Source organism: Megalobrama amblycephala, linkage group LG10 (genome assembly GCF_018812025.1).
Source record: "Megalobrama amblycephala isolate DHTTF-2021 linkage group LG10, ASM1881202v1, whole genome shotgun sequence".
NCBI lineage: Eukaryota > Metazoa > Chordata > Actinopteri > Cypriniformes > Xenocyprididae > Megalobrama > Megalobrama amblycephala.
In genome coordinates this window covers 24387293-24405311 of record NC_063053.1, presented here as the reverse complement: position 1 = coordinate 24405311, position 18019 = coordinate 24387293, and the positions used below count along the sequence as shown (strand labels likewise).

The 18019-nt window shown below is 36.7% G+C and overlaps 1 protein-coding gene across 3 annotated transcripts in view; it reads right to left on the bottom strand.

The window, feature by feature from the left end:
* The window catches only part of LOC125277195 (cullin-9), a 62176-nt gene that overhangs the window by 5864 nt on the left and 38293 nt on the right, over positions 1–18019 (bottom strand). For all 3 annotated transcript variants that reach the window (XM_048205521.1, XM_048205522.1, XM_048205523.1), the window contains 10 exons: positions 13499–13670; positions 13234–13379; positions 13014–13143; positions 10262–10464; positions 8669–8928; positions 6165–6537; positions 4795–4935; positions 4549–4713; positions 1697–1860; positions 1354–1447 (listed from right to left, as the gene is read on the bottom strand). In XM_048205521.1, the coding sequence (XP_048061478.1) occupies positions 1354–1447; positions 1697–1860; positions 4549–4713; positions 4795–4935; positions 6165–6537; positions 8669–8928; positions 10262–10464; positions 13014–13143; positions 13234–13379; positions 13499–13670 (1848 nt within the window). The remainder of the gene's footprint in view (positions 1–1353; positions 1448–1696; positions 1861–4548; positions 4714–4794; positions 4936–6164; positions 6538–8668; positions 8929–10261; positions 10465–13013; positions 13144–13233; positions 13380–13498; positions 13671–18019) is intronic.

Below are 18019 nucleotides of genomic sequence, written 5' to 3'. Positions count from 1 at the left end.
CATCAAAAACCTTAATTTCTTTTCGACTGAAGAAAGAAAGACATGAACATCTTGGATGACATGGGGGTGAGTAAATTATCAGGAAATTTTAATTAGAAAATGAACTAATCCTTTAAGGACTGTCTGTAAGTTTTCCTACTTTGTCTTCTCTCTTTTCCTGTCTTTACTTTCGCTTTTGTATATATGTGTATTCTTTGTGTATATTTAGCCGTATAGCCCATGTATTCGTAGTTTCATATATTAAATCCATTATATTCATGCTCGATTGTTTCTGTTGCTCATTCAGAAAATCAAGTCACGTTTACATTTCGATTTTGCAAACTGATTTACACTTTAATGCTAGAATAGGAAGTTATTTCTCATGGCCAGAGGAATAATCTTCTTTTATAACAGTCGATGAGGAAAACTGATAGTTTGCTGGGCAAACTAAACCAGTCTTTCTAAATTAACTATTAAACTAGAACTAATCCTGAACCATATATGTAATTAATTATAATCCGTTGTAATTAATTCACAATATATGTGCATAATTCCCTTTTTGGTCGATTTATATTATAATTGATCATAACCCATAATTTGAATGAATGAATGAATTAATTAATTTGTTGTAATTCGTTACAAACGTCACGATGTAATACCTCCAGTAGGAGCTGGTCGAACATGCTGACGTCAACCGTTTCTGAGGCTTCTCTGCATTTATTCATGACAAAAAGCTCATTCAATCCAATCACTGCGTTGTAGTATTAATAAGATTATAATTGCGGTATTATGCATGAGGAAGTATCACTTTTCTTGCTTCTGTCTCAATTGTTGTCATTCAGAGACATGGGTTGTAAAGGTGCTCGTTTTCTCAGTTCTACAACACAAAAATGCATTTTCCTGCAACGTGACCAGAGCAGAAGTTTGGGTGCATGTGGTTTGTTTTGCTGTGATCTACCAGCATGAATGCAAAATATGTTTCGCATGAGATGGACATTATAGTGGAGAATTCAAAATGTCACAAAAGTGCTGTTCATGACACTTCAAGTTGAACCACTGTAGTCACGTCAGCTTTTTTAACGATGTCTTTAGTACCTTTCTAGACCTTGAATGTATTGATTATATTGCTGCCTATGGACGAGAATATACCTCTCAGATTTAATCAAAAATATCTTAAATTGTGTTCCCTTTAGATGAACGAAGGTCTTACAGGTGTGGAATGACATGAGGGTGAGTAATTAATGACAGAAATTTCATTTTTGTGTGAACTAACAAACTCCTTAACTCAGAGGGACAAGAATGATTTAACTGCAACCTTATTTCACATGTACATCTACAAGATCATATTGCAATATGTCTATTGAAGATACTTACCATGGCTGAGCAGTTATAATAATCTTTATGTGTTGGCTTCCATGGCTTCAGACATCTCCAGCAAAATCCATGATTACATTTGGCACATGTCATACTACATAGAGATAGATATAAGATATAAATTTAGCAGTAAAGTTAACTGTTGCATAGTTCTTAGTTCAAACTAGACAAATAATACACATTCTCTGAAATGACAATTTCTTTATAAACAAAACTTTTTTTTAAGTGCACATTTAAGGGTACAACAAAAAGTAGTGTAGTTCAAAAAAGTAAACAAAGAAAACAGACATCTTCAAGCATTCTATAGTGGTAGTGATGAAACGGATTAAGCATGTACACTCACTGTAGGCAACCCTCATTCTTCTCAATCTGTGCCTGGCAGCTGGGGCATCGCTTGGATATAAGTTTGGCCAGGTGTTTACTCTGTGCTTCCATACTCATCCCCTCATAATAGCCTCCATCATCCATCCACTGAGACATGTGACTGCAGCTGGCTGGGTAGTGCGCCTGATGATTGGACGAGAGAGATTATTGAGGTGTGAGTACAGATTACGCAGCACAAACACAGACGTTAATCTCAATCATTTCATAAAACCATGGCTTACTTTTAAAGCTTATTGGGTGTATCTTCCAATACTCATGTAACCTCCTTGTAATTTCCATTATTCACTGTGGAAGATTTCTATTTCTATCTATTTAAATTAATAAAGTATAATCAATGTGAATATAAACAATTTATGTTACAAAATTTTTAAAATATTATAGCTTTATTTAACGGTGTACAGTGGGTACGGAAAGTATTCAGACCCCCTTAAATTTTTCACTCTTTGTTATATTGCAGCCATTTGCTAAAATCATTTAAGTTCATTTTTTTCCCCTCATTAATGTACACACAGCACCCCATATTGACAGAAAAACACAGAATTGTTGACATTTTTGCAGATTTATTAAAAAAAGAAAAACTGAAATATCACATGGTCCTAAGTATTCAGACCCTTTGCTGTGACTAGTGATCGACCGATGTATCGGTTTACCGATATTTTTCCCGATATTTAAGCATTTTTCCATAATCGGGTATCGGTTTTGTAATATCGGATTCGCCGATTTATGGCGCCATCTTGTGGCCGTTTTGAGATTTCCGCCATTGCAGCCCGGGCGTCTGAGGAGATCAGTCAACAACTCAGTGCACAGGTAAAGTATATGTTCTACTTGGTTTGCTTTAATTAATCAACTTTATTTAACATAACAGACATGCACAAATGAGATCTGAGACATTAATTCCTGATATAGTTAATTTATGCAGCTTGTTTCTAAACAATTGAGACGAACTCATTGAGTCACATAGTGTAATTCGTCATGTCCTGCCCCAATAAAGACGTAACTTTACATGAATTAAATAAAACAGACATGAATGAGTGCATGTTGAAAATAAAAGCGCTGAATTTAATTCTCTATCTGTTGTATTTGCTCACCATTAGTCTAGAAGAAAAAGTTCGTTCATATTGCTTAGCAACTGACGGATGATCAGGAGGCTTAAGCACGGCCACTGAATGAAACTTTTGACAAGATTATCTTGTTTAAACACCCTAGATTATATTATCATTTACTATATAACAATTATTTCGCTAATACACATATAAATATAGCCTACCGCTTTGTGGAAATTAATTATTTATTATCTCCATGCGTGATCGCAGTTGATTAAGTTATAGTCAAACAGCACTTTGTCAGTTGGCATTTCATGATTTAACGTTAGATTAAATTTAGGTCATAAAATGCCAACTGACAAGTAAGGAGGGAGTGATTTGTTATAAATAAAATGGTTTGTTCAGCTCATTTGTGTTGTAATAATTGTCAAAAACAGAAGTATAACAGTAAATAAATATCGGTTCTGCATATCGGTTATCGGGTAAATAAACATGCAAATAATTGGTATCGGTATCGGTTATAAAAAATCAATATCGGTCGATCACTAGCTGTGACACTCATATATTTAACTCAGGTGCTGTCCATTTCTTCTGATCATCCTTGAGATGGTTCTACACCTTCATTTGAGTCCAGCTGTGTTTGATTATACTGATTCGGACTTGATTAGGAAAGCCACACACCTGTCTATATAAGCCCTTACAGCTCACAGTGCATGTCAGAGCAAATGAGAATCATGAGGTCAAAGGAACTGCCTGAAGAGCTCAGAGACAGAATTGTGGCAAGGCACAGATCTGGCCAAGGTTACAAAAAAATTTCTGCTGCACTTAAGGTTCCTAAGAGCACAGTGGCCTCCATAATCCTTAAATGGAAGACGTTTGGGACGACCAGAACCCTTCCTAGAGCTGGCCGTCCGGCCAAACTGAGCTATCGGGGGAGAAGAGCCTTGGAGAGAGAGGTAAAGAAGAACCCAAAGATCACTGTGGCTGAGCTCCAGAGATGCAGTCGGGAGACGGGAGAAAGTTGTAGAAAGTCAACCATCACTGCAGCCCTCCACCAGTTGGGGCTTTATGGCAGAGTGGCCCGACGGAAGCCTTCCAACAAGACAATGACCCTAAGCACACAGCTAAAATAACAAAGGAGTGGCTTCACAACAACTCCTGTGACTGTTCTTGAATGGCCCAGCCAGAAGCCCTGACTTAAACCCAATTGAGCATCTCTGTAGAGACCTAAAAATGGCTGTCCAACAAACGTTAACCATCCAACCTGACAGAACTGGAGAGGATCTGCAAGGAGGAATGGCAGAGGATCCCCAAACCCAGGTGTGAAATACTTGTTGCATCTTTCCCAAAAAGACTCATGGCTGCATTAGATCAAAAGGGTGCTTCTACTAAATACTGAGCAAAGGGTCTGAATACTTAGGACCATGTGATATTTCAGTTTTTCTTTTTTAATAAATCTGCAAAAATGTCAACAATTCTGTGTTTTTCTGTCAATATGGGGTGCTGTGTGTACATTAATGAGGAAAAAAAATGAACTTAAATGATTTTAGCAAATGGCTGCAATTATAACAAAGAGTGAAATACTTTCCGTACCCACTGTATGTTGAGGGCTATAAGAGAATGGAATGTTCTCAAATAAAATGAGTTGCTATTAATAAAAAACATGAGATAATCTTGTGCTGATATGTGATGATAAACTGATGACTCTTTGTGCTACCATCATATGAGAAAACATGTGATGAACTGAGATGACACATAAGCAGATCACCTCTGGGAAGTTACAGCTGAAACAGGAAGACCAGCAGCACTTGGAGCAGGTGCCCATGCTACCAATGTTCTCCTTGCACAGGATCTGGTCACAGCCCTGAGGGTTGGTACACCAGGTCAGGTTGGAGCAGCACTCCACGAAGCCTCGCAGAAGGGCGCTGTCATACTGCAGGAAAAAGCACAGGATACAAACTCATTCTCAGGTCCCTCAACCCACTGAGTGAGTATGTGTTGACACTGCACATACTTTGGCAATGGTGTCCTTATCAGTGAGGATGTTGTTGAAGAACTTTGAGGTCGGCTGAGCCCGACAGTCTGTGATTGGACAGTCGCAGTTCATGACCAGATTCTGTTCAATACGAGCAGTGAGGTACTCCTGCCAGCAGGACTAATGGGAAACAGAAATGGCATGACAATAACTTTAAATGCACAGTTCAGCATAGTGTCACAAACGTTGACCAATACTAGGGGTGTGACTAGATCTCCCTGATGCATGCAACTATATCCCATTATGAAAGCTATCTTAAATTGTTATTCATTTTTATTCATACTGTTTTTATTTCTATGATCAATTTGTGGAAAAAGTTGTAGAAGCTCATAAATCATGTACAGTTCTAAGGTCTGAAGAGACTCATATGAAGTCATACAGGAGAGAAGCCAGTTAGTTGAGTTTGTGACATCATCATTGTGAAATCATTTTACAGTGCTTGAGTATTTTTGTCTTTTACTGCATATGATAATTCATACTCAAAAGTAGAACTGAAATTACATTTATTACAAGATGATTAGTTAAACATTTCAAATTTTTCTAGTCATGTATTTCATCGAGGATTTCTTAAAAATACTGTGTAAAAATCTTGTCTCGTCTTGTTCTCGTGAACTTAATCTCGTGACCAGAAATATTTGTGATCTACTTGCACTAAACAGAATCAAATGCTTCATTAAATGAGAATATCCCTCCCTCTAATACTACCTGCAACCGACTAGCAATTGCATCTAGAAAATCATGCTTCATAGCTTTACATAAAATATAGGCACTGGCTTTTATTTTTTTTTAAACCGAGTTTCGGGTTGGTAAGATTTTTCTAATGTTTTTGAAAGAACTCTCATATGCTCACCAAGGCTGCATTTATATGAACAAAACAGTAAAACCGTAATATTCTGAATTATTATTACAATTTAAAATTGCTGTTTTCTATTTGAATATATAGTTTAAAATGTAATTTATTCTTGTGATCAAAGCTGAATTTTCAGCATCATTACTCCAGTCTTCAGCGTCACATGATCCTTCAGAAATCATTCTAATATACCGATTTGATTCTCAAGAAACATTTCTCATTATCATCATGTTGAAAACAATTGTGCTGCATAATACTTTTATGGAAACTGTGATTCATTTTTGTCATGAATACAAAGTTATAAAAGCAGCATTTATTTGAAAAAGAAATCTTTTGTAACATTATAAATGTATTTACTGTCACATTTGATCAGTTTAATGCATCCTTGCTGACTAAAAGTATTAATTTCTTCAAAAATAAATAAATAAACAAATAATCATACTGCCCCCAAACTTTTGTACAGTAGTGTATTCTGGGAAGGTTTTAACCCCACACTCACCCTGCAGCAGTAATGCATGCAGCAGAGCATGGGAGGGGGGTCACTCTCTTTGGCCTGGGAAAGGCACACGGGACATTGGGCCACAGGGCCTGGGGCCGGCTGGGGGTTGCGGATCTTGAGGCCAGCAGCCAGGACCAGGGCGTCTGGGTCGTCAGTGTACCGCTGGATCAACAAATCCACGTTCCATTTGCAGTGCATGAGCAGGTGCTCGGCCCGGTCCAAATCCAGGCTCAGGGTTCCCGCCACCTGCTGAACAGTGCGTTGCATCAGCTGCTTGACCTCCTCTTGAGTCATTGTGCGACCCATGGAGAACAGCACAGCCTCCAGCACGCCGTCCTCCGTATGCTGCGGGGGAACTATAAGGCCTCCCAGGCTGCAGAGGGAGATATACACACACACACACACACACAAAATGTCATTATGTGGACTTGTGGGATATAGCATTGCAGACTTTCTCAGGGAAGGGCATTTTGATTCTTAACAGCAGGCCCAGACAGAATCTGCAGACCTTTCCACATTAGCAGTGCTGATTTTAGGTGAGTTTAAGTCTGTGGAATGGATTTAGACATGGAAACTAATGGTACGAAGTAGTACAACATGGAATAAGATGGAAATTAATAGTACTAGACTTTCATTGGTAGCTGAAAGAATGACTAGTTTTTAATTCTGTGGAACTCTGCAGTGCTGTTCCATGTGGACTTACTCATCAATATTTATTACTATAAAATCTACAACATTTATTGAACATTTATCCTGAGCAAATATAGATTTTAAATTTTTGATATACAGCAGTTTATAATAAAGGTACCAAAATAATTATTCCTCTGTATAAATGTATAAATATAATTTGTTTATTTTGAAAATAATAATAATAATATAAGATTTAAAATTAATATACAAATTACATTTAGGGATAAAAACTCTTTTAGGCAAGTATGAATTTGTGAATTACATAACACTGAATCATACACCTAAATCTTGAAATAAAATTATTCATTTCTTTTTACATAGAATAAATGAGCAACAAACATGATTCAAAATTTAAAATGTCTTTATTTTTTATGTATTAAACATAAATGCCTTAAATCACCTTTTTCAACACATCTAGCATATCTATGCTAAAATTCTGTGCTGAAGAAACATAAGTATTAAATTTTAAAAAAAAAGTGGACAAAAAAAAGAACAATTTCCTAGTAGACAGACTCCTTAAGGGATAGTTCACCCAAAACCGAATCACTTCCTCATTCAGATGTTGTTCCAAAGCCATTAGACTTCTGTTCAAATATCCTTAAGTGTTTTGAAGATGAAGCCTTTATACATGAACATTAATTAACACACAAAGCAAACTGAATATGGCTAATGGAAGTGCAAACACTCTTGGTTTGACATGCAACAACCAATGAGGTTTTGCATGTTGTCACTCAAATACAGTTGAGCTGCAACTGGCCATGTTTGATGTGATCTATGTATGTGCATTGATCAATGATTATATGTGAATTAATCTGCATCTCTTCAGAAGATTTGGATTAAACCACTTGATTAATATGATGTCCTTCTGTACTTTTTAATACATGAAAGTTTTGGTTGTGTGGACTTTCAATGGTGGGACAAAAGGATGAGATAATATTAAAAACATCTTCATTTGTGTTCCGAAGATGAACGAAAGTCTTATGGGAGAACAAACCGAAGGGTGAGTAAATGACAAAATGGTTAAACTAACCCTTCAACTACGGCACAGGCAGGAAATGAGCCGCCTCCAATTTATAACGGAACTGAATTTCAGTCCACTGATGATCACAAATGTTAGTGCTATTAACAACAAGAAAAAGAGCATCTCTTAAGGCATTCCATTGGCTGACGCCAGTATTCACACCGACCCATGAGGAATGGACCAGCTCTGTCTTTGCGTAGGTCAAAGTTAGTGCAACTGCAGATGTTAAACCAGATCAAAACAGATAAAGTAAAAACAAGCAGCAAACCACTTCCTGTGCCAAAGTGAAAATCCTGCCTCGCAAAGACTGTTCCGAAAACCATTGAGCTGCCTTGCTGTCTGCTGCTGACGTAGGCAGCTACCTTCTATGGCACACAAAATCTCTTGAATGATTTGGATGCTCTACATGCACAGCAGCTCCACATATCCCACAAACAGCTCTCTGCATGGGACACAACTGATTCCAAGAGTGCTTGATGTTAGTTAACGACAAAACATTGTTATTCATGCTGCATATCTTCCTAATAGCATCACAAGCGCATCTAGGTAGGCAGCTCACTAGGTTTTGGAACGGAGCAGCACACACAGGAAATTTAAGGAGCTTACAACAAAAAAAAGAAACAGGACAGACAAGCTATTTGCCCCGACGAGAGCAACTGTTTGACATCAGTGCATCTCTCGTTTCAGAAAAAGAAGAGCCCTGAGAGGGGAAAAACTTCAATGAAAGCCACGTTCTTTGCCTCCTTTCTTGCACGCGGGTCTAGGGTTCAAGGGTTAAGGGTCATCTGCACACCTGGTGTCGGCCTTGCTGCCGCCGCTGCTTGCAGAGCTTTTTTTCCCGTCAATCTTAAAGGAGAACTGCGCCTGGCCCTTTCTAGGTGTGGACGGGTCCTCCATCAAGAACTCCACGATGTGTGGGCTGTCCTCGTTGCGTCGAAGGTAGCCTTTGTTGATGACATGCATGATGCAGGACAGCACGTCAGTAGTGCTGCAGCTGAAGCGAACCGTGGCGCGAGTCCGACTCGCCTCCTGCTTCTGACACCTGTCCAACACCTGCAACAGCACAAGAAACACGCAAAAAGCACAAAAACTCTCATCTTCAGTTACACGCGTGTGGTTTGTTTTCAATGATCACATTTGTTCATAATTAATAAAATCAAAAGAAAATTATATATAATTATATTTTCCATAAAAAAACAAAAGTCTACTTTCAGGATTATTAGATCTGAATGACGACAATTTTCATGAAAATTACCATTTATTTATTTCACAAAATATTCTTTCAGTGTAAAAATTAGTTAAATCTAGGGGTGTGACAAGATCTCGTGCCACGAGATCTTACAATATTAAGATTTCTCTTTGAGGTGAAAAGCTGCCTTGCAATATCGCCATGGGGTGAGGGTGAAATTAGCATAGAATATACCACTGCTATGTTTACATTACATTACGGTGCCCACATCGGCACCGCCTCCACTGTCGTTTTTTGCTTTTTTATAGAAATAAAAAACATTTAATTCATTTGGATAACGGTCGTTTCAATTGTAAACATCTGCTCTGCTTTTCCAGCACGAGCTGCAGTCTCGCACACAGTGCAGCAGGAATCACAGTTCACTGATCACGTGACAAGAGTAAGGCGAGATGACTGACAAGACCATGGTGGAGGATTCGTTTGAGCAATAGAGCTTAAGTGTCTGATAAATGTCTTATCTTGTAGAATGCGCACTCAGCATTGTCGCTCCCTATACACAGAGTACATGCGATCACGAATGTGAACGTAAAACGCGAGCTCCCTGATGCACGCAAATTAGGCTAAATACAATAGCCTGTCTTCCAATATCATACCAAATCTTAAGCTAGGCTGTGTAGTTGTAACCACCTCTTTGCTCTGGTTTGCACTTTGAAATATTGAGAGAGTACTTTGATTTTGGTTGCACTAATTGTTTTCACTTGAGCTTACTTCAATTTTTCCAGTCATGAATTTTGTCATTGAGGATTTCTTAAAAATACTGTGCAAAAACCTTCTCGTTCTCGTAAACCCACTCTCGTGTCTCGTAGCTAAGTGTCTTGTCACACCCCTATTTTAATCGGCATCAAAAGCACTACAACAAATGCTATCTATTTTTAAATAATTTACTTTCTTTTTGTATTACAGTAATGAGAAATTGGAGGACAATGCTTAAATGCCATGAAAATGATGACTACCAAAATTAAGAGTAATAAAATAGGCCTCATGCAAAACGTAGTACCTATTGATTTTGGGATGAGCTATGATCTGGACATGATCCTAACAGGTTTGTGAGTATTGTATCAAATCTTTAACAATTTTTTTTATTAATTCAAAAGGCTGACTATAGGTCATGCACTCTTTTGCAGATCCATACTTTACCTTAAACACCAAATTGTCAATATGCATCTCCTTCTCATTCTTCATGATCTGCACAATGAGACAGTAGACGTAGTTCCTCTTCCTCTCTAGTGTGAGCGCAGCATCTTCATCCACATTCAGGTAGGTCTGCTTGGGAAGCAGGTAATGGTAACCGTTTCTCTCGGAGCTCAGCGAGAGGGACTTCTTGTTCAATCTCAGGACCCCTGAAAAGTTAATCACAGCGTTTTTTCCAATTAGATTCAAAAGCATTGTTTTAATTCTGAATTCAATACTCTGAACTGAAAGACTCAATTCAGTTGATTTAGAACTTCATTATTGAACTTCAAATCGGCTGCTGAAAATTCAATTTTGACCACAGGAATAATTTATTTTTAAAAGTATTAAAATAGAAAATGGTTATTTTAAACTGTAATAATATTTCACAATAGTGTTGTCTAAAGTACCGGTACTTCGGTACCAAGTCGGTACTGAAATTTTGAAATTGTGACGATACCAGCATTTCTGTAGTACCGGGAGTACCGAGTATCCGGATATATTCGGTACCCACTGATAGGGCTGTGCCCGTATTTACGTGAATATGACACGAGTGAAACACAAAGCATTGTTTACAAAAGAAATAGGCTAATAGGTTAGCAATTAAATGTGACATTGCAGCCATGGAAACATTTTTTTTTTTCATGCCAAATGAGAGAGGTACACGAATCCATAAATTTAAGCTTTGTTGAGGTTTTGAATTCTGTTTTGTGAATCACGATCTGGTCACCCTATAGAGAATTTAACAATATTTCATTAGTTATTTCACTGAACATGGACATGTTTCTGTTCCTAAATCTTCACTCACGCAGGTGATTATTAAACCTTTCTTCATTTCGTTCACTTTTAGGCCTATTATATTTGCATTCTTTACCGTGGTAAAGTAGAAGAAACACCGTAGGACAGAAAACTTTATGCTTGCATGTCGGTTTCTATTTAACACAGTTTGCGCTTGTTATTAGATGTTATAAGGTGCGTCAAGTTTATTTGTATAGCGCGTTTCACACACGCCAGTGATTTTTAGTAGGGCCCTATGAAATCCGTTTTATTTTTTCCCAAATTCTGTTTTATTTTTTCCCAAATTCCATTTTAATTTTTCTGGATTCCGTTTTTTCCGTTTTTTTTATTTTTTGACTCCATTTTAATGGTTAAATTAAATTTTAGTAATCAAAAAGCATGTCTAATTAATTGAAAAAATGAATCTTGTCCAATTTACCAACAACTTAATAAAAGTTTAACAAAAAAATAAATAAATTTAGGGCCCCATGATAAACGTTTTATTCTTTCCCCTCAAATTTTATTTTTACCAAATTCTGTTTTCTGTATTCCATTTTAATGGTTTAATCCATTTTAATAATCAAAAAGCATGTCTAATTAATTGAATTCTTAAAAACAACAATATTTATTTATAAAATTTATTTATTTATTAATATATTTTTATTATTTTTTTTTCAGAAGTTCTGTTGTGTATTTAAATTTTTCTGGCAATCAAATGAATGCATACCATTTATTTTATCTTTTAATCATGAAATTAAACTTTTTTGTCAAACAATGTGCTGCACAACAGAGCTTTACTGTTAAAATTAAAACATGGAAGAAACACAGATTATTTTTAAAAATATATTTTAATAATTAAATATATAAATATCTAAATTCTACTGTTCAACAGTAATATATTTCTGTCAAGTTAAATCGAACTTTTATTTTGACGGTTTGCCTAGAGCTTGGAGTTTGTCTGTGTTTATGACGGTAGTTTTCTCAACTGAAGCGGTTAAATGCTGATGAAGTGACTTTCAGAGCGGCTCTGGAGATGAATTCGTGAGGCGACAGAGGATGAAAACACTGCGAGCGTTGAATGTGCTTCAGCGTGCGTGCGCCCCGCGCGAGTGTGTGTGAGGTAAGTGAAACTGCGCTTCCGCATCATTCATTTCAGAGTCACACAGGCATGCAGGATTCATGTTTAAATAGTCTTTTTGCAGTTTAATATTCAGACACTAGTCTATATCGCGATTTAATTTAAGTGTACTGACCTGCTTTTCATTCATTCATCAAAAATTTGACAAATTCCGTGACATTCTGCGTTATATAGTAAAATTCCGTTTTTATGAATGGATTCCGCGATTCCGGAAACTAAAATAGGGCCCTATTTTAGTTTCGCTTTCTCTGGCAGCGCAAATCAAAACTCGTTTTTCAGACCGTTTAGTGTTAGTTGCTTGTAACATTAGGAGATAACATGAAGATATTATAAAAGAGATGTTCTCTTTCCTGCTCATGTCCCACACCCCTCTCAAAACGCAGAGCGGTAAGCTATATGACGCATCTTTGTGTGGAAATAAAAAAATATTATTTAAAAAAAAACAATATTTAACCACCTTATCATTTAGATTACCATTATTTAGATAAAATAGTTCCAACAGATTTTCCTGTGGTACTGAAATTGGTACCAAGAACTATAAAATATTTATGGTATTGGTAGTGACTACTGGAATTTTGGTACCGTGACAACATTTCACAATATTACTGTTTTAACAGTATTTTTGATCAAATAAAATGCAGCTTTGGTGAGAATAAGAGACTTAAAATAACTAAAAAATACATTCTAAACTGGTGAACTGTAGTGTATATGATTCCTAAAAATACTTTCCCTTTTGTATCCTAAGCAAGAAAATGAAGAATCATATTTAAAAATCAAGGGAGGATTTTTATTTGATGTTCTCACCTTTCATGGGGTCCTGGCTACAGTCGGTGTGAGTGAGAACCCCCTTCTCTGCAGTGAGAGGTTTGAGGGCATGGCTCAGCATAGCAGGGGAGAGACCCGTGGCCTGCTGCAGCATCTCCACACTCACATCCTGCAGAAAAGGAAGAAAGTGAACAATTCTGAAGCTAGTTCATATTAAGATTCAATCATGTCCAGGTTTGTATTGATTTTGAAAGAATACCTCATGTTGGTTGAACTGTAGCAGGATGTACATCTGCAGTGTGGAAACGTAGAGAGTGCAGGAGCCATACTGAAGCTCTGCATGGCCAAGCCACGTCCACTGCAGCCGGCGTGGCTTACTGTGGGTCAAGCTATACATGCGCTGACCTACAGGACAGACATAGAGATTAACATTCAAACTACAACAGAATCATGGTGATGTCCTACCAACTGTATCATGCGTATTGCAAGAGATTACATATCAGTACAGTGGAATTTCAACTAACCGTTGGTGTAAAACTCAGTGAATTCAGCCAGGTAATTGCAGAGTTGAGCAGGGAAGTGTTTGCTGGGGTTCTCGAGGTAGCAAGGAGCTGACACAACCCAGCAACGTGGGGACAACACCAACACTTTCACGTCACTCTCTTCCTCGGGTTCAGCTACATCTTCATCCATCATCTGATCAAAACATGATGAACAACAAAATGCACTATTAAAATAACTATTTAAAAGGACCAAGTAATTCTAGAACAGGGATGGGCAAATTCAGTCCCTGAGGGCCACTGTCCTACAGAGTAGAGGGCTGAATTGGGATTGGGATCCCGCAGGTCCCTTTCTTGTAAAATATGCAGTGTAATCGGTAACACCGGTGTTGTCACAAGTGTAGCGTCTGCACAGGATCAGATTAGCAAGTCAACTATAAATTTCGTTACATTTTTAACTTCTTGAACTTTGTTTATAAATCTCACATTGGCTCCGGCCTGGCTGACATTAACAGCCCACTCGACACATTTTATGGCCGTGTCGATGGACCACCAGCACCCACAAATCTCTCCCTTGTGACTTCAAACGATTGCGATCAATGCAGATCGAATTACACTAAGCCATGTGTCCACATTCCAGACGTCGTCAAACTCCAATACACGTACACACACACACACAGAAGAACATACCAGGACTCTCTTTAAGTCACATTCATTAAAATATGATTAAAATGTAATCCTGTAAGTCTGTATTTCAGTTTTAAGCATGTATTTCATTTAAGTTACGACTATAGTTGTGTGAGTTATACCCCAAACCTTTATATGCGAGTGTAAGAGTGCATCTCTGTCTTTATATCTTTTTCACCTGGTCATGTATAGTCTTAAATGAATCCTCTCGGGATGCTTTAACCATGTATGTTCTGTTACGATACCATGCATTAGTCTATTTCTAAGCTCTTTTGGAGTAAAAGTTACCAATTCTGAAACCATCATAAATAATGCAAATTGAGCCGCAAGACAAGACGAAGAACTTTTCCCTCCTCAAAATCCACGCTGGTCATTGGCTGTTCACCCAAGGAGGCGTTTTGGTCTGCTTTACCCTTTAATGCTAGAATAGGAAGTTATTTCCAGAGGAATAATCTCCTTTTCTAATAGTCGATAAGGAAAACTGATAGTTTGCTGGACAAACTAGACTAGTCTTTCTAAATTAACTATTAAACTAGAACTAATCCTGAACCATATATGTATTAATTACAATCCGTTGTAATTAATTCACAATATATGTGCATAATTCGTTTTTGGTCGATTTATATTATAATTGATCATAACATGTTATGATTTAAAAAAAAAAAAAAAAAAAAAGTAAAAAAAAAAAAATTGTTTTTATATATATATATATATATATATATATATATATATATATATATATATATATATATATATATATATATAAAAATATACAATTATATACATATATATATATATTTTTTTTTTTCTTTTTTTCTCCACCCATAATTTGAGCTAATTAATTAATTAATTGTAATTCATTACACAAGTTTATAAATCGGTGGAAAAATAATCACAGCACATCCCTGAGTAGCTGATAAATACCTAGAATGCGAGATCGGCTATTTCTTTTCTTTTCTTTTTTCAGCAGAACCCCCAGCACCCCTGCTTCCCGTGGTAATGCTCACAGTTAAAATGTCATTCACTGTGTTTTGGATAAAAATTATTATAGAAATAAATGACAGAAATGCTATTTTGCTTGCTTTTAAAGTAAATGATTACTTTAAAAAAAAATTTAAAGTAATGATATAGATGTAGGGTATAAACAACTGCATTTATCTTCCTTTGTTAATTATGTAGAACAAAAGGTGTGAAAATTAAGTTCATGAACAATGTTTGTAACCAACCACAAAGGTTAATTAGAGGGAGCACGGGGGTGACGTGGTGGTGTTAAAACCAGATGCAGAGGTAAAACAAATGAAGGCTACAATGAAGATGGGGAAAAGCGCTAGAAGAAGAACAGCGCAACAGCATAGGTGACAGCGGAAGGATGATTAAACAGGATTTACAGAGGCCGATACTCCAACAGGAAGATTGGATCATACAAGAAAAAAAAAAAAAAAAAAGAGTTGATGGATGAAATGGAATTCCCCAAAAAGAAGTATAAGTAATCTGAGGAGTGAAACACTCCTTAGATCAGGGGTGTCAAACATACGGACGACGACAGTGTCCAATCCAGCCCAGGGGATGATTTGAACAATAATAGAAAACAGTGATGCATCAGTCGACCGGCCATAAATCAAAACAGATTTATTCTGGACTTGCACACAAACTGCTTTGCAATCATTTCCCAAAATGTCATTTGTGTGGGAATATTACGAAGTCTGTAAACAGGATGTTAACACAGGCCAGAAACAGGACACGCTAAAGACTGATGCAAAAGAGAGAAAAGATTGTACAGGCACAGAAAGCTCACTGTTCATGAAATACAGGAAGAAAAATATAAAATATTGAAATGGGGGTAGGAAAGGAAACTGTCTTCAGAATAGTTTTGATGGCATGTTCTTGCCCTCTTACCTCTGTATACAGTAGTGTTTATAAGCGCAGCGCTGCTATGTGTACTGCGGTAAATAAGGAAACGATATATTGCCGCAATTCCATAAGTGCCACCGACTGTCAGAGAGTGAATTTCATTTTCATTCAGTCCAACTGCTGTTTTTGTTTTATGCAGGTGTCTTCTAGCATAATTATTGCATAATTTCACAAAACAAAAGTCAGATCTTTCAGTTTTGGCTTTAAATCTTGAAATTATTCAAACTAATTTAAATAAAAAAATAACTGCTCATCCTACATGTGTGTAACATCTTTGTTTGCATCATTATTAAAATGTAGTGGTTGCCTCTAATTTCAAATGGCTGGCTACATAATTTTAAGGCCAGTTTGGCCTGTTATAGAGCATATAAAACAACAAATAAATTTGCTTTAAAAAAAAAATTTAAAATATCGGCAACCGGAATTTACTTGTAAACAATTGGAATCAGCCATGAAAAATCATAATTAGGCATAATGTAATAGTCTTTTCACTATAAAACGGCAGTTTTCACAGAGTAGCGTTTTTATAGCTTTGTTAATCTGTAGTTTGTACGGTTAATATTAATGTAGGCTAATTTTCAGTGCACTAAGGTAATTCGGCCCACGCATGGTTAAATTTTTTCCCATCAGGCCCTCAACCTAAAATGAATTTGACACCCTTGCCTTGCATTAAGCATGAAGGACACCTGAAACCCTAACGAGGGACGCTCAACATTGCTGATTAAAGGCTAGATTATTAAGATTTTTAGCTTAAGCTGATTTTAAGTTATTTTATCTTGCATTAAATGCTTTGTATTGTAACCAATAAAATAAATATTTTTATTGTTACAAAAGCCGTCTGTGAGACTTTACTTATAAAACTACAAACTGAGCGTCAAAAAAGAACAACCACAAAGGGGGTCTTTTACGTCATTCCTGAAGGACATCAACCTGATGGCTGGTGAGTACTTTATGGTTTAGGCTAGATTTGACTAACCCTACCTTACCTGAATAATAAAAAGGGTTAAAGGTGTAGGATAAAAGGTCACACCGAATAACAGCTTAAATAACGCTCTGACATTAAATTTCTCTATACTATACGTCGTACTGTTTGCAATGAATTTCTTGAATAAATGTCTCAATTACAGTAGGCCTATAGAAAACAGTTATGATATTTATGGCTTTAAAGCAATATTTTATAAAGTAGTAGGCTATAAATAAATGTGACTTGACTGGATAGTGCCGAATTGCAGAGCTTGTGCAAACATATCCACATCACAATGATCAGATGACTAGAAAAAAATGAATCTTTGCAAACTCAGTTTCTCTACACTCCCTTTCAATTTCTTCTCCTTCGTTCTTAACTTTGATGTTTACTGTGCATTTAGGGTATGTATAAGGTTCGCAACTTAATTAAAATAATATTTGAACCCATCGCTTACTTCACATATTCCAGCATATTACTAAGAGCATTCTAGGTTGGACGAGTGGACTAAGCGAGCTGAGTGGAATCTTCAGAAATGCACTCAGCGCTCTGGAGGAAATATTATTAATCCGCTCCACTCTGGTAGAGATTGCAAGACTTTTGCAGACAAACTGGGTGTGTCCAATAAGGAAGACATGCAAAATGTGCAGTGGTGGGGGGTCCCTAGGACAGGTTTGAGAAGCATTGTTCTAGAAGAAAGTATGGAAGCTCGTTTCCACCACAGAATAAAAAAGCACTCACAATTTTTTCTAGCAATTGTGAGTTCAGACTATAAAACTCACCACTCTGAGTTAATATCTCACAAGTCTGAGAAAAAAAGTCATAAATACAGCACATAAACTCACAATTGTAAAAAATAGTGGGAATTGTGAGATGAAGAGTCGCACTTACTTTTTTTTATTTTATGGAAACATACTTCCAGAAAGTCTCTCGGCATCATGCTAACATTTAAAGTCTGTGTAAAGACAATTCAGAAATTTGTT